Consider the following 21,640-nt stretch of genomic DNA (forward strand, 5'->3'; position numbering starts at 1 on the left):
CTAATTTTTTTTTTTTTTTTGGTATAAATGCTTAAATATACCATTGATGGTAAAGATATAAGAGACCGAACCAATAGTGGTAATAATTTCTTATCAAACAAAATAATAATAATAAAAAATAATGGTAATATCACCCGCCCATTTATTACCTCTGGACATGCTCATTTAGAAAAACCTAACCCAAAATGTTTGAACCTTAAGGTATCTCAACGTTGGAAGGTCATTGGTTTTAGAGAGGATATTTTTCCGGTTTGAGGGGAAAAGCATTATTCAATGTTGTATAAATTGTGGAAGATAATAACCGAGATTAGTGTATTTCTCCTCCCTAAAGACAAGCAGTTCATTTTTCAATGGACAAAATTTTGCTTCACAAGGTAATGAGGTTCACCATCCCATTCCACTTTATCCTATTGTTCACAAACCCCTATTGGGTTTTAATACCTTTCCAAAAAACCCTCATTATTTTTTTGTGAAGATCAAAAAACCATCATAACACCAGTAGATTCATTTTAAAACACCCATGGAGAGTAGATTCCCATTCACAGGTGTTGGAAAACTCTGTCCTCCAATTATCAAAGATTTTGGGCTAATGTTTTAATGGTATCCGTTTGCCTATTCATACTTGGTTACCCAAGTAGGTATTCCTTAATTGAGGACTTGTCTAGGCAAAGAAACTTAGAAACCCATAAATCCAATTGTTCACCCGTTCTCCACATTTGTTGCTAAATAAGGAAAAATTATGGGAATGATTGTTCAAAGTCATTAGCTTTCAGCTTCTACCAAAAGAGAGGCAACCATCAGCAACGTGAGAAATGGCTTGTTCCTTTCAGGCTTCTTATTGCATTGATTACCTAAAATTGAACCATTTATGTTCAATGAAAATAACAAAGAGCCAAAATAGGAATAAGTCTCGTCACACCATTCAGAGTACAAAAAATCCTGTCGCATTCATGAAAGAAATGACAAGGACCATTCAAGACAGCCATATGCCTTGGATATATCTAATCTTAGCAAAAGCCAACCATTCAATATAGTCATATACCTTAGCCATTAAAATCAACCGTTTATTATCAAGGAAAGGAGGCCTGCATGATGAAAGCACCCAAGATCCCTAAAAGATAACAAATTGACAAACCAATAGAGCATCAAGAAAATCCAGTAAGAGCTGCAACAGCTGAACAGGGGTTCCAAATATACAGAAGACCCACTATATATACATTCCTCAGCACCAATATATATTTATTATGACCGAGATATTTCTCCAAGTAGCACCTATTCTAAGATGAGAGTTTTGCAATGAAGGAATTCATCATTGCTTGACTATGAAGAGACTAATCAAATGATAGGGATATGGAAAATCGTCAAACACTCAAACAGCTGGTTACTAAGAATTTCACACCGAAGTCCTGAACTCCAGCACAATCTTGTGCAAAGGAATCTGGGAGTACTCGTCGCAAGTCAAATTGGTGCAGTGAATGATCTTGCAACGCTTTCCTGCTCATGTTGATTGGAAGCAAATCAGTCATGGTGGAAGTGTCAAACAAATTAAGAGGAACATTAACAGCAATATAAATGGAAAATTTCCATATCCACTTTTTAATTGGACTAGCAACAAATTGGGTTGTGGCCAACTTTTTGGAGCTTAACGTTGACTATCACCTGTTCTACCTCAACAGATGGGGAGAGAGAGAGAGAGCACACCTATACATCTGGGTTTTCAAAATACAAACTAGGTGCGCACCAGTGTCAGTCTCACTCTCTCTTCCACACCCCACCCCAACAGAAAAAAAAAAGGAGGAACTAAAGCAACAGAGGTACTAAGTGCCGCTAAACATCTGATTGGCACCTTCATGGGGGCTGCACAGTGGATGAACCCAAAAGTGATGGCTTTGTTAACCAGTACTGTTGAAACCTCTGCCTTGCATATTCCATGTAATCAAAGTCAATTTTGTTAACATGTCCCTGCAAACATGCAAAACAGGGGGTCAAGACAAAACTGCAAATAATCAAATGACGATTTAGTTTCTTCTTCCTAGCCTTTGCGCATGCCAATCAATATATGTGCTCCATCTCTTTAATCAAATACGCAAGTAAAAATGATAAGCATGGCAAAAGTTAAAAATCAAACAAGCTCCAAGAATGATGCATAGAAGTTAAAAGAAATGAGATTTTTTGTGCCTCTCCCACAACTGGGATGCAACACTTTTGAATCAAAACAGCTGTCTTCCACCTTCACGGAGCAGCATGTATACCCACTCAGCTACTCAGTGATCGCTTATGTGAAAGAAACAGAAGTAATTTTCTTTTGGAATTTCAAGTGTAATAACATTGGAATATAATTCGTAAATTCTAGTTATACCCACCGATTTTCTTTCCTTTTTTGTTTTTGTTTTTGGTAACAATCATCTAGAGTGATGAAAATAGAATAAGCTAAGCCATGCAGATCGTAGTTTCCATTTACATAATAAAAAAGGTAATTTAATCAAAAAGTCATCGTGCAACATGCTGTGGATTTGCAGAATTCAAATAATAATATATCCAGTTTAATGGGGAGAAGCAAGTGGATTTTCATTAGTTCCTCTTTACTTTTTACTGTGATTGTAGATGTTTGAGGTAGTAGTAGTAGTAGTAGTAGTAGTAGTAGTAGTAGTAGTATATATATATATATATATATAAGAGAGAAATTTTTGCAAAAAAGATGTCCCTTTTTCCCTTCTTTGTTTTCTGGGGAGGAGAGAGTGGATCTATTGACAACTCTTTCTAGTCTATTATGAGAAAGCCACAAAATTTGAGAAAGAAACAAATTATTGCAAAAAAGATGTCACTTCTTCCCTTCTTTGTTTTTTGGAGAGGGGAGAGTGGATATCTATTGACAACTCTTGCTTCATGACAACAGTGATGTCACAAAAAAGTGGAGTTCTTTTCCCTATGTTAGTACATCTATTATCAAGAAGACTACAACCATCCAAATGCAGTTGCTACATTACTATTCTCTACCATGAGGAATAACATGGCAAATGCAGAACATTAACCTGATATAGGACCCAACGGTATTCCCCTAAATGTTTTGGAAGGGACTAACAGTTGGTTAATTAACTTGGTTAACAAAGTTAATTAATAAAATTATGAAAAAAAAAAAAATGCTAGATGAACCGAGAAGAAGCATCGTGGTACCTATTTACAAATATATGGGCAAGGTAACCTAAATTTGGCACTTTGGCATCCGAAGTACTTTGTTTCTCAATTGTGCACCACCCACATACCCAAAACCATTCACCTTAACCAAAATAGATTAACCTGAGGGTAAGTCTACAAAAATGCCCATCAATTACATCAGTTAAGCTGAGGTCTTCAGCCATCGTCACATGAAGTTCGAGAACTTGCCAAGAAGCTCAGAGCTCCACCTGATTCCTGCAGGAATTGGGACTCTAATATCTAGTACCCTTCTTCATCATTGGAAGACGAGAACAGATGAGACTCTATAACTCTATACCTTAAGGGACAATTAAGCAAGGGAAATTTACTATCACTCTCCTATACTTATATTATTCCCCTACCCAAAACTTATTTCTGAATCCCCTAGAAAAACAAACTTTCACCTTTCTTTCTCCTTTGATAATTCAAAATCTCCAAAAAACCATTGGCCCCCTCCCGTAGCACCCTCCAGCATCCCACCTTCAACCCGCCACAACCCCCACGACCCACCTCAAAGCCCCCTCCCTCCGCCCTTTGCATCTCCCCCACCCCAGTCTTAACTCAACTGCCATAATACCCCTAAAACTGAAAGTAAAGAGATGTTTAGCTAAACAAATATAAAGCTATCTAACCTCAATTGCTCCTTAGTTGAACCACCTTAGTTGGACCACTTTGTGTCCTAGTTTTCATCCCATGACTTACCAAGAAGCGATCACTCCAAAAATTCATGTTTGACTTCATAGTTGCTTTCCAAGCAATAAAATAATGTACAGTAGTGACTCTTGAAGGATGCAATTACCTATAAAAGGATTGAATAAAGATAAATACTAGTGCTATGAAATTGAGGATTTATGAGGACTAAGACTCCTGCTTTCCTCTCACATGTTGGCCATTAAAGTTGATTTTATTTTTATTTTTTTATATCTTTTTCACCTTGGAAGCCTAATGCTATAAGAATGGACAGTTCATTAAAAATTTCACAGCCCAACTAATTCGTAGCCCTAACATTTATCTTGAACAAATGTACAAAGCGTACAAATCCTAAAATCCTGCCCAATCTGATGAATCACACATGTCGTACTTAAAGATCAATAGAAGCAGTCAGCTGATTTTAACAGAAAATATAAGAAGCTTTAAGAAGCTCATCAGAACCGTAGCATACAAGGTAGGAGAAAGGACAGATAATGTAGTTATGGAACCAACTAATAAAATGCAGTAAAATAATGAAAGCACGTACCGAAATTATTCCCCATAAGCCCCAGCATAGATGGCTTGCAAGAGTATACTTTTCGATATCTTGGACTAGCCGTTCCACCTCAAGCTCATTGGGGTGACCCCCTACATACATCACCATAACAAGGCTATAAGACCATGGTAGTAGATTTTTGAAATAAAGACAATTGCATTCATCACTCCGTTCTAAGGATTTTTTTCCATTTAACAAAAGAAAGGGGATACAACTTCTTTGTCATGACAAGAACAAATACCATGACAAATAGACCTTACCAACTAGATACTTCCTAAAAAAGAAGTAAAACACTGCAAGCCATTTATAGTCAAGAATCGATGGTCATTCTCCACTCCAGTTTACAAAATCCAAAAAAGCATCCAGAGGCCGTAGACTGGAGAGTTCAAATGATTAACACATAAAGGGGAAAGACCCACTTGCTCATAACTTGGCTAGTTTCAGAATCAAATGTGCAAAATTGACTTACTGGTTGTCAATCAACATAAAGAAAAAAGAAATCCATTAATTATGAATCAACCAACACCTAAATTTTTACTGAACTTTAGAGTTTAGACACCTAAACATAACATAGTCTAATGTGTTAGTCATCTCATACAACTCGATGCAACATTGAATACAAGTGACTCACCAGAAGAACTCAGGTATATATGCACAAATCTTTTGCGTTCCTCCAACCCTGTTTCCATGAAGGCCAAACAAAAATTTTAATTCATTTAGATCTGGCATGGAATCGAAGCTCAATTAGTGTAGCATTTCCTTGAGCAAAATAGAAGCACTGGACCACATAAAGAATTGAATCTGGAAAGATGCCCACCTGGGTATTTACCGAAGTCCAAAACTTGAGGTGTTTCTGTATGGTAGTCTGCAGCCATCTCACAAAAGTGATTTGCTATATCAAAGGCCACAGGGTTGTAACTTGCATACTCATAGTCCTACAAAACAAGGGAGAATTTATATCAGTACTATACTTTCAGTACCATAAAGTCTCACATATATTTCTTCAGAATCACAAATTCCATATACGTTTATTCCTGGGCATTCAGGAGTAGATAACAGAAAGCAAAAAGGAAGTGATTAATTCCTGGGCATTCAGAGTGATTCAGTTGATCAAGGGTTCACATTTCAGTGATTTTTGACCAGTGTCCCTAGAGAAGATGACCAGATATTACTATAATGGTCGATTTGCTTGCTTAAAGGAGGCCCAACCCATATTTGGCCATGTATGGATTGTTTGTACACCTCTAAACTTTGACCTTTGAATCAGCCTAGATGAGGTATTGATAAACACCCTTGGTTGAACCTCTTTCAGCCTCAAAGTCTTGATGTATATATCAACACGGCCCTTCCCTAACAGTTTGAGCTTTTAGGATCCCATCAAGAGGCCTGGATTGGGTATTGATAAACACTTTTGGTTGGACCTCTTTCAGACTCAAAAGTGTTGATGTATATATTGACGCTGACCTTTCCTAACAGTACTAGCTTTTAGGTGAAATCGTAACAAACATGGTATCAGAACATGGAGGTCGAATGTTCGACTCCTGGGAATTGCATTGGAAGAGTTTTCCTGATATTTCTTATCTGTCGGACATAGTTGTCAAGGCGTTGCCTAACCTAGGCGTCCTATGACCGGGCAATAAATAAGTCATTCATAATGTTTTATGCTTCAAAACTGCATTTTACATATATACTAAGCATTTCCATGCATATCTTAGCATATCTTGCATCTCTCCAATACAATGCAATACATCTCTTACAACAGCCCCTCCGATATGATACCTAATACCGATACTTAAAACCTTGCCTAAACAGCCAGATTGTGTTAGAATAAATCTAAGAGACTTTGGTTCTCCTGATTTGAAGGTTGAGGAGCTCAAGAGCATTCTGGAAGCTCTGTGGGCAGCTTTCCAAAAATAAAGTGAATGCATGGCCCTTGATTTTAGATAAATCCGAAATCAGGTATCAAGTTAATCATATATGATATGCAATTTTTTTGAAAAAATAAAGTTGTAGGCATCAAATTGTTTAGTTGTTGGGTGGAGCTTCTTTGGTCGTTTTATCCACTAAAATGGTGATCAATTTAGTTGTCCTGATCTATTGAGTATCTTTTTGTGCTCAGTTGGAGCAGTACCTTCGCAGCTATCAAGTACCAATATTTAAGCCACATATAGGTATATAACTAAACACATGGAAGGATAAGAGGTTGGAATAACAGTAACCAGCCTGTTCTCCTTATTAATCATTATGTTTCCATGATGATATCATTATATTGGATTCTCATGTATATATTATTTTTTTTTTTCCCTTACAACTCTTTCTCCATAATAGCTAAATCCCTCCTATATATCATAATAGAGTTGAAGCTATATTACTGTATTTCAGAAAAGAATCAACAGGATAGCAATTTTCATTTACAAATAATAGCCATGTGTGAGAAATCGCACACATAATTAAGCAACATAGTATGTGAAACTTACAATTATAGTTACTGACATGGTCTTTTCATCAATCATTACGTTTCCATACTGCAAATCATTGTGGCAAAACCCTATATGTTGATCATTTCCCAACAACTTCTTTTCTAAATCCGAAATTTCCGCATCCATGGTATCCAAACAGAAAGACTTAGCTTCTTCAGGGGAACTTAAATGTTGAGCTGCGGTAAGCCAGTTTCTGGGAGAAAACAAGGCAGACATGAAAAAAAATAAATAAATACATAAGAAGTATGAAGCTTAGATCTAGCAATAAATGGAAAACCCAAAATTTTGGTTTGGAATCATACATACTTCATTCTATCCCAGAGGATTACATTCTTTGAACCAGGCATGTCAAGATCATTGAACTCCTTTAATTTAGCTGCGATTAAAGCTGATATTTCTGGGTTGCGGAAGTCAGATGCCGATAGTGTCTGAGACCACATAACAGGAGCAAGATGGTACTATTAGTCCAAGGCCATAGTTTTTAAGGCGGTAAGGCGACAGAGGCGTTTGAAGGTCTTTCGGAGTACCTTAGCGAGAAGGCGGCATAAAGCGTCGCCTTATCGACTAAAGCGTTCCTGTGTAATTTTTTTATAAAACCAATCTATTTGGCTCAAATCCTAGTTGAATCCTATTACTCATATGTTAAATAAATATTAAAGGTTCATATTCATACCAATGTAAGATATTCATCAAGAAAACAAATCAATAAAGTGAATAAACTAAGTTCATCTTTATCAATCATCAATATTCAATCATCAATCATCATAACATATTAACATATAATATAAATACATAATTATGAAACAAAATTATAAATATAAAGGAAAAAAAAAACATAAAAAATACAAGTATTTATTATACTTACCTCTATGATGCCAAAATGAGTGCCTAAGGCCTAAGGTCATCCACTATATTTCTACTCCTGTCAAAGAAGAATGAAGCTCACCACTGCCGGAGCAAAATGGTCGCCTGGATCAGTGGTTCTTCCTTGTTCCTTGATTCTTTCTCAAAGCCCTTTCTTAAAACCCTTGACAAAATCCAAACCCTGTTTGTGAATCGTGTTTTTGTTTTGTTTGTTTTGGTTATTTTTGGTGGAGTAAAGCTGATCTCATACATCTCAAGTGTTAACAAAACCATACACCTACCGATAAAAAATCTATATTTGGAATCTTTATCGAGTAATTTTAAAATGTGTTAAAAAAAAATATCCATAAGGCGCCACTTCACGTAAGGCGGAGCACTGCCTTACCATCTCTAGACCGCATCAGCGCCAAGGCGCTGGTAAGGCGTTGCCTTACCAGCACCTTAAAAACTATGTCCAAGGCACATATAAATCTCAAATTTCTGGTGATAAAATATGAAAAAGATATCCATGAAATCAAGAAACTCTTGTCAAACAGAAAATCCATAATTTTCAGCTTCAGTTACCATATTTATTAAAGAGAAGGGAAAAAAAATAGATGGAAGACTTCAAGGCAGAAAGATAAAGCTTAATGGACAGAGGAAGAAATGCACAGGAAAAAGGGAAATCCTCCACTAAACAACAAAAGGTTACATGAAAAATATAGGAAATGCTTAATTTTCAGATACAAATAGAACCATGAAGAAGGCCCCAGCATCTATTCTGACCATGTAATGCTTCCCTCTTTGAATTTGACATCTAGAGCAACCTAACAGCACATATAACTTATCCACTTCAACTTTCTTAGTTAACATAATCTAACTTAAAAACCAAAATGAACACATTTGCTATTTTAAATGCACTCACCAGAAAACTATTAAATTGTTACTGAGAATTATAAATTTAGAACAATAAAGTTGTCTGAATCAAGAACAAACATACATGCCAATGGTACTGATGGAGGGTCAGTAGCGGAAGGGAAAGAATCCCTAAGAGAACTCAGAGTTGCAGGGAAGGAAGAGAGGATTGCACAAGAGAAGAAGGGGGGGGGGAGAGAAGGATAATCGCATACGCATGGACCACAGGCACAAACCACAATATTCAACTTATAACTTCATTCTTCAATCTGTCTTTTCAATAGGTGGTTACAGGTTTTTAAAGAAAATGAAACTCCTACATTAAGCAACTACTATCAAATTTAGAAACTAAATTTAAGTTAAATAAGCAAACTAAATTAAACTCAAATTGGAAAACCCAATATCCTATCCCACATAATCTACCCAAATAAAAGAAAGACTACAATATTATTCCAAAACAAATAACAACAAAGCCTTATCCCAACTTAATGGGGTCGGCTATTCCAAATAAATAAACCTTCCTAAAACCTACTAGATTCCAAAATTCACTTAGACCTGATTCTTGGTCTAGGTTCCCAAACAGGTTCGGGTTGTAACATCGAAGTGCTCCTGTATCAGACACTGGAATAAAAATTCAAAAATTTAGAATTTAGAAGAACTGACTAATGCTTAGTGGACACTACTATTTGTTTCAGTCTCTTTTCTGTGTATTATTCTAACCTCACATCTCTACCAAAAGTATGTGAGTCATTCAACAGCTCCATTGCATGTTCTCATGAGTCATGATATCTATGGAGAGGATTTATCAGACTATTTAGTGCAAGGTTCATTCAGCTGAATGCTTAAAATTCTATTAGAAGTTGAAGCGTGAAGCATTTAAGACATAATATACAAGGTACGGAAGGGGGCTCAAGTGCTCAACTAGTCACCTAGTAAAACAAGATCTAATAAATGTTCCAGAATGAATCATGCTTCTGTCTTCGATTTTCGAGTCAGATTACATCATACACAATCATCATCTTTAATCTGTCACCTCTGATACATATAGATCTCTTGACACCCTGAATGGGCACCTATAAAACTTAAAAACCAGCCAAAAGCCCATGACCATAAGCCTTTATCAATCAGCACATTTATTATAAATACAGTCAGCTTTGCCTGTCAATCCTCATTATCCCTTAAACATTTTATTCAAATTCCCTTTATATTCTACTACCCCAATTTCCCCAAAATCTTAGTTCTTACACCAACCTAATGAAAATGAAAAACCTAAGTTCCTAATTTAAGATCCATACCAGTAGGACACTAGGACATCCAAGACTATCCCACATCACTCTTCCCTTTTCCACGTTAAATTTTGTCTCTATCAACCTGTTCACCAGCCGTACATATCCACTCAGGATAATTTATGTCATTTTTTTGTTTCTTGCACTAAAACTTTAATTTCTGTTTCTTTTTCTGATGGCCTAAGACTCTTCAGCAAATTGTTTTCCCCTAGATTTAAAATAAATAAAAAAAAAAAGCCTCTTTACTCACATCAATTTGTGGCATATTAAAACTCAATTAAACATGAAATATACAAAAGGGAGAACAGCTCCAAGAAAAGAAGGAAACAAGGCTGGCATCTCACACCACCAAAACTTGGACTCAAAACCAACTCAATGGACCTCCCATGATGTGATCTATGACCTCAATACCTCACCCATTTTACATTATACAACAGTGGATTTCCGGGCCATCCTTCACTCTTTAAAATCTCAAAGCATCCTATTGGTCTATAGTACATATCACCTATGAATCAGACAACTTCCACCGCAGCAATTGAAGAGTTCCTACTTACTTCAGGAACCATTTTTTCTTTTTTTTTTGGTTTGAAGCTATAGACTTGCTGGCATAGATACTGATTCATAGCCCCAACCACATCCACTCTCTGCAAAGGATTGATAGACTGAGAACAAGTGTTTGTGCCAATCCAAGTAGTCACATCTAGAAACATGACCATGATGCAGAACTGAAGACTTATAGCCAAGGAAGAAGAAGCTCCAATCTCACAATTAGGAGGGCTAGAGACCTCCACGATTTTGAAGAGGAGCTGATGATTTATTTTTGTTTGGTTCAGTTAACTAGTTTGAACCAAGTTGGTCCAATTAAAGTTATGCTTCATTTTAATATTTGTTTGTCTCATTCTTGAGAGACAAGAAAAAAGGTTTTTTTGGTAGCCAATTAACCAATGATTAGGAAACTTTCCAATTTGGAGAGTTTCCTAATCAATGGCCTTGCCCCCTCTTTGTTTGATTCTAAATGCAATTAAATGGCTTCATTAAAGCCGTTTGATTAATACAATTATGCTGCTGTCTCTGCTCTTCTCTTCTAGAGTTATTGTCTTGTGTTTGATCAAGGCTGATGGGACTGGTGTTTGATCTGGTTGACGCTTTGCGATGAGAAGTCCGAGTGGTTCTTTGTATTCGAGTTCTTCTTATTCTATTATTCTGCATCCATTCAAGGTATTCATCATTATTTACTCTATTCAGTTGAAGGTAACCATTCTGTCCATATTCCGTTACTTTCTATTTTTTGAACTGAGTTTTTTCTTAGGTTTCTGTTCCCCAATCCACCATTCTCTAGACCAATCCAGCCATCAGAATTGGCTCAATCTGGTTGAACCTCCCTTCCACCTAGCCTGATACTTGATCCAAAATCTGGCATGATCCGGCCATCAGATTGTCTGGAATTAAAATTTGCCCTTCCCTACCTGATTGAGATTCTTTTTACCTAATCTGATTTCAAAATTGAGATTGACAGCTAGGACTTGCGTGGTTGTTTATGTTTTAATAAGAGTATAAGGGCACGAGCATTATCATCCCCCTTCGCGTTGTATGCAAGTCACGATGGATGTCGTGTTTCATGAGACGGATGTCTATTATCCTTTGACGGCACCTCTTTAGGGGACTCTACTACTTTCAGGGAAGATGTGCCATTGGTTGCCTCACTTGATGATTGTAGTCCACTTATCTAGGAAGAAAAGGAGACTGCGGCTGAGAAGGGGATGATGCCAGATAGTTCTATCCAGAGGGAGGGAAGTCTTCTCAATAGGAGCCATTACAAGTGTATTCTCGTTGAAAGAAAAAAGACACCACTACCATTGTACAAGGCCAATCGTCCTTTGATCCAGTGTTTGTCATCCCATCAAGTAATCTTTCTCGTCTGACCTGTCTCTTGATCTCCCTATTGCTGTCCGTAAAGGAAGTAGGACTTGCACTCAACATTCCATTTCCAATGTGGTGTCTTGTAACTCTCTATCTCCTTCCTATTGTGCTTTTTTGTCTTACTTGTCCTCTGTTTCTATTCCTCATATTTGTAGGATGTTTTTGTAGAACTGCAGTGGAAATATGCAATTGATAAAGAAATGAGGGCACTTGGGAAAAATGACATGTGGGACTTGGTAGCTCTTCCACCACACAAGAAGCCAATGGGATGCAAATGGGTGTTCACGGTCAAGCAAAAGATGGAGGAAACTGTGGATAGGTACAAAGCTAGACTGGTGGCCAGAGGTTTTACGAAGACCTATGGGATTGACTACCAGGAAACCTTTACCCAAGTTTCCAAGATGAATATTGTCCTATTTATTATCTCCTGTGCAGTTAACTCAAGATGGGATCTACAAAAACTCGATGTCAAGAATGCCTTCCTCCATGGCTTGAGGAAGAAGTGTACATTGACATCCATGCAAGTTATTCTTGTAAGGGAACTCAAGGGATGGTATGCAAACTGAGGCGTGTATTATATGGCTGAAACAATTTCCGGGAGCAAGGTTTGGTCACTTCCACAAAGCTATGGTTTCAGTGGGATATAAACAAAGTAATGAATTGGGAGCGACCCAGCTAAAATAGCCAACTTGAAGTCTTACCTAGGTAAGGAGTTCGAGATTAAGGATTTGGGCAAGTTGAGGTACTTCCTTGGTATTGAGGTGGCCCAGTCTACTAGAGGTGTATTTCTCTCTAAAAGAAAATACACTCTACATCTTCTCTCTGAGACTGGAATGTTGGGATGCAAGCTTGTTGATACTCTTCTTGAAGCCAATGATCATCTGAAGAGCAAGGATGGAAAACCAATTGAGAAGGGTCCATACCAAAGACTATTTAGATGACTTATCTATTTGTCCCATACTCAACTAGACATCATCCATGTTGTTAGTTTGGTTAGTTAGTACACGCATGATCCATATTCCTCTCATATGGAAGTATTGTTTCACATTCTCCACCACTAGAAGTCAGCTCCAGGGAAGGGCAACTTGTTCTCACCTTTTGATCATATGTGTGTTGAGGCATATACTAATGTAGACTAGGCTGGTTCCCCAAATGATCAATGATCCACGTCAGGCTATTGTACTTTGGTTGGCGGCAATCTTGTCACATGGTACAACAAGAAGCTGGCTGTGGTGGCTAGATCTAGTTTAGAGGCTGCTTTTAGAGCCATGGCGCATGGTATTTGTGAGTTACTTCAACTTCAGGGGCTACTTCAAGATTTGGGTGTGCCTGTTCAATTGTCCATGATGTTGTACTGTGATAATAAATTAGCTATCAGCATTGCTCATAGCCCAGTTTAGCATGATCACATGAAGCTTGTGGAAATTGACAGGCATTTTATCTAAGAGAAGCTGGAGCAAGGTCTTCTAAGCATTCCTTTTGTGAGGTCTAGAGAGTAGTTAGCAAATGTCCTTACAAAGGGTCTCAATAATAAGGTGTTTCATCCTATTTTGTGCAAGTTGGGCATGTGTGATATTCATGAACCAACTTGAGAGGGAGTCTTGTAATATGAGTATAAGGGTAAAACTGTCCATAGGGGCAAACTTGTCTTTGTACTCTTTTCTCTTCTATTATAAATTAAGGAGGGCTGGTGTCAATCAGACACAAGTAATATTTTCCCAAATTCATCAGTTTATTTTCTGATCTATGCTCCTGTTTGCTTTATTCTTTCAGCCTTATTTCAATGTCTAATCAAACCCCAATTCCCTGTTTGTCAAATCAGTTACAGTTAACCCTATTTTCTGTCTTGATTTGCTTATTTCCTACTTTAATCTGATTGCTCACTTATTGTTTGAGTTAATATCTTAAATTGGACTTCAGAAGTTATTTCCCTTTTATTTCCTTCATCATCAGTTCTAGTTTCTGTCCTAATTGTCTGAGTTCTCCTTGTGCTTTGATTTGGTCTCTCTCTGGTTACAAGATCTTGTAGATTTGGGGCTAAATTGACCATTCAATTTTAGTTCTACATTAGACCATCTCAGATGTCTCAATAACCAGACAGACTGATGCAGATTCATCACCGAAATGGGCTTGTGTATTAGGAAAAAGCCTAGGGTTGGGTGTTATACATGTTGGGCCTTTGGTCCAAGGGGGTAGTTGATGCAGATTCATCACAGACCAAGAAGGTTCCACAACTTGTATTTCATTGCACATCATTAAAAAAAGGCAAGGAGAAAAGTAGTCTTTCATAACAAGTGTCTAGGCCAGCTCACACAACACCCAAAAGCAAGATTCTTAAATGTAAACAACTCGACCCAATCAATCTTTTACCAACTAAATGGGGCTGGCTACACAGCTCCTGCTTTGTCCCACCATGTTTAGAGCCATGTCTGTGGTAAACCCAAAACAATTCATATCCATTCTCACCACTTCTTTGCAAGTATTTCAGTCTTTTAGCACCACTAATCTGGCATTATATCATTCCTCCTAACTGATGCGCTCAGAATCCTAATTTAGAGTCCATGATAAATGCTTGGCATATGTATTTTCACAGTGCAGGCTATCTACCTGATGCACTAAACCCTCCTCCTTTATCTGGGTTTGGGATGTTAGTAGACACTGGTGGTCTCTCGAAAATATAAACAAATACAGAACTAAAACACTAGACGTTCAAGTATTTGGGATGCAAACACAAAATGTACAGATACATAGGCTTTTGGGACGTGGGTATGAGCTACCATGAGCCTAACAAACCGACATGCAGCCCTATGAATGGCCTCCCTTTGAGCATAAGTTTAGGACCACAATTAGGGCCATATGAAGGCCCATGAGGGATTGGAAGGAGAACAGAAAACAGAACCTTTCTATGCTCTAGTTTCAAGATTTACTTCTATATCACCTAAAACCTAAACCTGAACTCTTAGTTTATTACATAAAACTATTGACACTTTAATTCTTTTAACTCAAGTGCCCTAGATCTCACAAATTAGCTCTCCAAGGAGCAGAAAAAATTGCTACCATCTTATATCATTGTTTCTCATACAGTAATTTTGCTTATTTAGATTCTAAAATTGGTAAGTTGGACCATCAAGGATCCAGCACTCAAAGTCTAATGGGTGGATACACATAACAAAAGAAACAAAATTCTTAGATTCTCAAGATAAATATAAAATAGGCTTTTTTTTGAAGAAAAAAAAAGGTGGTGGGGGGGGGGTAACACAGAGAGAGAGAGAGAGAGAGAGACAAAGTTCAATAATCACAATGGCAAACATCACATACCCGTGCATGAATGAACTCCTCAATCCGCCCATTAGGGAAACGACCTAGCAGACGAGGTCCCTGCCCCTGCTTTGAGATGAACTCAAAAGTTTGGATCTCATCATTCCGGTCAAAGAATATGTCAACGCCTTCTCCATAAATCCGAACCAAAACCTTTCGGCTGGGTTCTCCAGTTCTTGTTTGCCACTTGATCTGGTAGACCTTATTGGTGAATGCACCCTTTAGCTGGATCACCTGTAATGCGTTTGAATCAATGATATCATCCCAACTACAAGCCAATGACTGTAAAATACTCTTTACTTCTCCAGGGAGATGATCTTCTCTATTCTTATCTGCATCGTCCACCACACCCATCTTTAAAGATCCACAAGGTCTCCAAACATATGTAGGTGAAGACTTCCTCAGAGAATCAAAACTGACAGAACTCTTAACACAGTAGCAATTGATCTGGAGGGAAAATGAAAAGAAAAACAACTGGTCCATACATAAAAAGCCTCATAAAACAAATTCAATCATATACATCCTATCTGCAAAAATATGCACTAGATATGTTTTCAAAAAATATTAGGAATTAGAGCCGAAAATACATTTATTTACAAAGATTTAAATTCTATCTTAGATGGTAATTTCAATGAATATGTAAAAAATACTCAATATTTGGAATGAATGTAATTGAAAACTCTGCAGACCAAAACTTCCTTGCTTAAATCTTTCTGAAGAGGGAATAAGGCAAGGTAAATATGTATATTTTCCACTTGGTTTAAATATTATTCTCTATATTCACTTGGTTTAAATATTATACTCTTTTTGTCACTAGCGATTTACACACTTGCAATCTATGAATTCGACAGATTTAGAAACGCATTTAGGATTACAGTGTCGATTAATCATCTCCTTGTCCTTATCATATTCTTCTTCATCTGTATGTATTCTACAATTCCCTGTCAAGATTAAAATGAACCAACACTGCTTTATCTCAATACAATTGAACACACATAGTTTTACAATTTAATAAAATCTTGAAATATTATAAATAAACTTTCAAGTATTTTACCAATGTAATGTAATTACGGTCGAGCGACAACGTGCAAGAGGCTCTCCTCCTGAACCCTAAGCGAAGGAAGCGAAGGATCCAGCAACAGCCGCCACTCTGGAGCAGCCTGGCCATGAGGCCGGGCTTATCCCCCGCCTCCCACCCCACCCTTTTTCCTCTCTCATCTTCTCCCTCCCTTCTCTCTCTTTCTCCTGCTCGCTCTTTCTCTTCTTCTTCATTCTGTCCCTCTCTCCCTCTCTCTTCTTCCTCCTCACCTCCCTTTATCTGCTCCTTCATCTTTGGTTGGAGCATCATCGGTTGGGCACCAGCCCATAGGTCACCATCCCCACTAGGCCTGTCTAGGCTCGTTTGGTTTTCTGCTTTGCCAGCAACCTCGATGCCTCCTGCCCCGTTTGCCTGCTCTCTACCTAGTTGTCGTCTAGCACCGCTGCCGCTTGGTCGCCAGCCAGCCAGCCCCGCAAGGCCAGCCACTGCCTGAAGTGCCTGGCTCACTTGGCTAATGCCGATTTGAGGCCAGCTGCATGCCCAACAGTCTGTCCAACAGCCATATATGCTCAGCCGTTCGTCGTTGCCCTCCGTGAGTCCAAGGCCGGTGCCCTCCGTTATGAGGGTATTCATAGGGGTGATTAGAAGTCTTTAATTAGGCAAATTAATCTCTACTAACGATCACTTTTTTTATCTTCCGATCGACCACCATTTGATCCGGCCAACTGCCAAAACTTGCCATTGGAGTCTTTCTGGATCATCCGGTCAATATCTGGTTGACCGAGTGCTCCGTTGACCGGATGCTCTCATGAACTTGGGTCTATCAGGTGAAGGATGGTCCAGTTGACCAGATGTTCCATCCAGTTGGACCCAGAATGGACCAGACCTGGCATGCACTGTCTTTCGACTTTAAATAGCTAATAAACTAAATGTGAACTTATGACTAAGTCATTTTATTCTAAAACAGTTCTTGGGTACCTCCTACAGTCATTCTAAGGTAACGAGGGTGCGGTTGTGCTAATGCCGATGCATGCTTACGTAGTGAAGTGCTTGTGCTGTGTGCATTATTACAATAGGCTACAATCTTCTTGTCTTCAACTTCTCTTCATGCTAATAATCTTCAGGACATCAAACTTCAAGTGTATTAAGTCTTCAAATCTTGAAGTCTACTTCAAGTCTTGATACTTTGAGGTTTTCATACCTTGAGGTCTTGTATAGGGCAAACACTATATGGTCTTCACTATATATGTATGTCCTAGGTTTGGCTATATAGGTATTTCATAGAATACTAAGAGACAGGCATGGTTAGATGACACATCCATTTATTATCATCAAAAACAACTTAGGAGATGGAGCTGGCTGTCCCCAACAAGATGGTCCTGCTTCATCTTGCTTTTCAGTTCTCTTCATAAAAGTAAGAATCTCAGCGAGAGTGCACTGAGTTTCTTCCATGAACTTGTTAAACTTGGCCTCAGTCTTCTTCTAACTCTCAGCCAATTCCTGAAATAACTTGTGCAACTTGAGATTGGTGATGTGTGATTGCCCAGTCATGGTTAATAACTACCAGAAAATTCAGCTCTTATACCAGTTGATCCGATCTCAAGGTTCAAAAAGCCTAATTTTGGTATCTATGGGACCATGGCCTCACAGTACTGATGAATATTTCAATTTAATTGTTAAGTGGCAAAACTGTAAATATATTTAAGTCTAAAGCCAACAAGTGAAGAAATGTGGAGTTTAGACTTAAACAGAACACAAAGGTTTAAGTAAATGTGTTTCTGGTAACCAATACTAGGGAAGGGTAATAACTAAATAAAGAGAGAACTAGAGGGTATTTATGTCAATACGAGAATGGGTTTAAGAACATTGAAGGGAGGTTGTCCTTAACCGTTGATCACACAGAATACCAACGGAAGTCTAGTAGCTTGCAGCCAAGAGAACTTCAACATACGAGTTCCAACCGATTCAAGATTTCAGGCAACGGAAAATGACAATTCTCTACTGATTACAAGCCCTATTAGAACCAAGCATCAACAACCAAAAGAGATTTAAACCTCTGAAAATAACTCAGGCAGTAGGGGGGGGGGGAGAAATATCTGCTTGCAGCAGTAATGGTGTTGGGGCTACTCTAGGGTTTAGTGCATTTAGGAAAAGTCTTCGTTCACTCCAATTATCAAACTCAACAGACTCTTTATTAGAGAGACTGAACAAATGTTCTATGATTCAGTTGGTTCGACAATCACATAAAATAGGTAATAGACTGAACACAATAAGGAAGAAAAAAAGAATAGGCGAAGAAGGAATTTAGAAGACATAGAGAAAGATGAAGGAGGCATGAGGGATGAGGGATGAGGGATGAGGGATGAGAATGAGTACCTGAGACGAGAGAGAAAATCAGAGCAGGTGACAGGTTTGCACATACAGCTCTTGGCAGCCAATGGTATCAACTCAAACTTTTTTTCATTCCAATCTAAACCTCGCGTTAATTACAAGCTCTATTTAAAGAAGAAAATAAAGTCTCCTAATTGGAGTCTAAAACAGAAAACTGAAAATAAACTTGGAGTTTGACTCAATCTTCTACTGACTCATACAACAACTAGCATTATCTAATTGAACTAAAAATTAAAAAATAGCTCGATGAAATGAATCCCTGTGTTCTACATTAACTGCATCAGAGAGAAATGGTAAAAGTTGCACCCTCACATACATATCACCCAACACCAAAAAGATACCACTTCAAAAGATCCCAAGAACTCAGTTCACACCCTAAACAGTCCCATCCAAGTTATTTACTTATTTTTTAAGACCTCTTCTTCCTGCAAGAAGTTAATCAACAAAATAGAAAACACCCCTGCCACATATACACCTTTCAAGAGATAAGAGAGAGAACAGAAATAAAGAACAAGGAAGGACAAGAAAAGAAATCTAACATAGCAGTCTTAGAAAAAGCAGGTCCTTTCCCTTTCAGCCCCGACCCCAGCCATGGCCCTCACTTAGTCTGCATCCAAAACCATACCGAGCCTAAGCAGCAAAGTCAAACTAGTGGTGGCTATTTTCATTGTCAATTTTCCATAGCTAGACAGACACCCAAATGCAATCATAGCTTGATTCTCCAACCCATACGCACCGAAATGCATCATAGCTTGATTCTCCACCTCATATTGCAAGCTGCTTCTTTCTTTTAAGTCTTTTAGGAAAATAAATGCCATAAACTGCAGCACTGGAGAATACCAAGCCTAGTCCCCTACCAACAGCATAGGCATACACAATTCGACATAACCAACCCTAACTTTACCATCAAGAGGTACATTCAACTACTCGTATAAAAGATCAACCTGGGTACTTATTTGCAGATTCAGCATTCACTTTCTCCTATTCTTTTAGCTGGTAGCTAGTCTTGCAATGATAGTAAAAGCTCAAAGTAGGCTTTTCTTCCTTTATGAGAGCTCAACATCCAAAGTTTGACACTTTCCTCAGCCAAGATATAAGATTCAGTAGGTGACTAATGACTCAGAATCACCAGTGAATTTCAACGAATTACACATTTAGCAAAAAAAAAATTGTTGAACTGCAATTTAGTGCAATCTTCTACACTTTGATGTCTACATGTTAATGCAGAGAAGGAACATTAGGAAGAATCCCCATTAGAGTTTGATTGTCAATTCAGTGCTGTTATGATTAACTTGTTTCATTTTTATTGTCTCCTAAAAATTGAAGTTATGTTTGGGTCCATTTCCATCAATTTCCTTTAGACCACTTCTTGGGAGAAAAAACTTATCCCTTTAGCATAAATTTTGTTGTATTTAAAAGGCTATTCAATTCCATTCTGCAGAAATCCCACTGTTCTGTATGATTTTAGAGAGCAGTTCTCAAATATCGGCAAGGTAATCTATGGTGGATTTCTGTTTTTCAGAGTCATAAATTTAGAGTCTAAGATGGTCTCATTAAGAAGTAGGACCAGATGGTTACTCATGACCCTACAAACTATTTCTAAGTTCTTTAGATGTAACAACCTTTTATTATAAAAGATAAGAAGAGGTAAACAACTGAACAAGAGCAGGCTAAAACAACCCAAGCAATAGGGAGGGGGAAAACTACACCTTGAAGCTACAATCAATCTCTCACAGTTGATGGGAATGCGATAAAAAGCAATTGGGTCACACAACCCCTCGTATGAGCTGGAGGTTCCTCGGATTGTCCTTGAATTTTCATTTTGACATTTGACACTTATGATGCACCAGTATTTGCATCTATTACGGTTTGGTTTTTGCTATTGATTTTGTTATCTTTACTCAACAAATCTTACGTTATTCTCTACCCATTCATAGTATACTAACCTTATTTTTTTAATACTGAATACTTAAGCTCATACAACAGAGAAAAACATACAGCACAAAGACAAACCAAATCATTCAGCAACAGGGAATGGGGAAAAAATGAAAACAAGGAAAGAAAAAGCTAAATTTGCTAAGGCATTATTTTATGTTCAACTACAATATCCAAATAAACAAGCTAAACAGCCCAACAAATAAAAGAAACGCCACCACCAGGGAAAAAAAAAAGGAAAACCATAAAAAGAAGCCCTAATCGAAGAAGAACCAACAAAATGCCGAATCCAATTCCAAATACCTTCAACTATTCTTGAATCGATAAACAGATCAAATGTCGTCTCACCTCCAAGAACCGCAAGCTAATATTGAAATGGAACCTTTCAAGTCTTGCCAGGGTCGAATCCAGGTAAGGGAAACGTCGAAACGCCGTCGGTGAATCGGTGGGTTGGAACCTTTGGAAAAGAGAGAAAAAGAGAGAGATGGAAGTGGAGGAGAGAGAAAGGAGGAGGGAACGAACAAGAATTATTGGACCAACTGGAGTATCACCCTTTTTAATAAATTCTCAGATTCTACGTGTCCTCCGGAATGGGGTACAACCTCGTCGTCACTTGACAGAGACGAAGAAACCGTTAAGCCTGAAATTCATGCATTAAATTCTTTATACGTGTTTAACCGTTATTCGCATCATCAGATTCGGCTCATGATGGAATGGATTAGAAAAGGTTCGAGGTCGTCAAGAAATAGAACCTGGTCCAAGGACCAAGACCATCAAATTAGATAACTGAACAATAATAAGTTACGTTTCAAACCCCAAGGGGTGGCCAAGTTTGGCAAGTCGAAGAAAGAAAAAAAAAAAAAATGTTAAGAGTTTCAATTGATGAACCATTCTTTTTAATATGAGCATTGGAGAACTCAATCCCATAAATCGGCATACAAGTTGACAGGACTCAAGACCATATAAATCTACATTAATTATTTTTGAAAAACTGATATGAGATCAACCCCCCATATGGCTGATATGGGACCATAACATACCACCATACTTTCGTACCCGCCAACGTCTATGG

The 21,640-nt window shown here is 37.9% G+C and overlaps 1 protein-coding gene across 3 annotated transcripts; it reads right to left on the reverse strand.

Annotated features, from left to right (window-relative positions):
* Window positions 1-1,030: 1,030 nt before the first annotated feature.
* On the reverse strand, window positions 1,031-21,217 carry LOC122088588 (probable choline kinase 2). 3 transcript variants are annotated; one of them, XM_042657901.1, is made up of 9 exons: window positions 20,872-21,217; window positions 15,204-15,650; window positions 7,228-7,349; window positions 6,919-7,114; window positions 5,259-5,376; window positions 5,073-5,120; window positions 4,433-4,533; window positions 1,823-1,962; window positions 1,031-1,494 (listed from the first exon to the last, which is right to left on the reverse strand). In XM_042657901.1, the coding sequence occupies exons 2-8, from the start codon at window positions 15,555-15,557 to the stop codon at window positions 1,849-1,851; spliced, it is 1,053 nt and encodes a 350-aa protein (XP_042513835.1). In that variant the 5' UTR covers window positions 15,558-15,650; window positions 20,872-21,217; the 3' UTR covers window positions 1,031-1,494; window positions 1,823-1,848. The 3 variants fall into 3 exon arrangements, with proteins under 3 accessions (XP_042513835.1, XP_042513836.1, XP_042513834.1); XM_042657902.1 differs by having other exon boundaries at window positions 1,847-1,962; window positions 20,917-21,216; XM_042657900.1 differs by having other exon boundaries at window positions 1,847-1,962; window positions 20,872-21,216.
* Window positions 21,218-21,640: the final 423 nt, after the last annotated feature.

Source organism: Macadamia integrifolia, chromosome 9 (genome assembly GCF_013358625.1).
Source record: "Macadamia integrifolia cultivar HAES 741 chromosome 9, SCU_Mint_v3, whole genome shotgun sequence".
NCBI classification, from domain to species: domain Eukaryota; kingdom Viridiplantae; phylum Streptophyta; class Magnoliopsida; order Proteales; family Proteaceae; genus Macadamia; species Macadamia integrifolia.

What these genes read in the sequence shown, in the direction of transcription:
- LOC122088588 (XM_042657901.1), bottom strand. Translation starts at nt 15,557, where the DNA reads ATGGGTGTGGTGGACGATGCAGATAAGAATAGAGAAGATCATCTCCCT. An exon ending in AGGAGTTCATTCATGCACGG is followed by an intron (nt 7,350 to 15,203) that starts GTATGTGATGTT and finishes ATGTGGTCTCAG; the next exon opens with ACACTATCGGCATCTGACTT. An exon ending in GGACTTCGGTAAATACCCAG is followed by an intron (nt 5,121 to 5,258) that starts GTGGGCATCTTT and finishes TCATGGAAACAG; the next exon opens with GGTTGGAGGAACGCAAAAGA.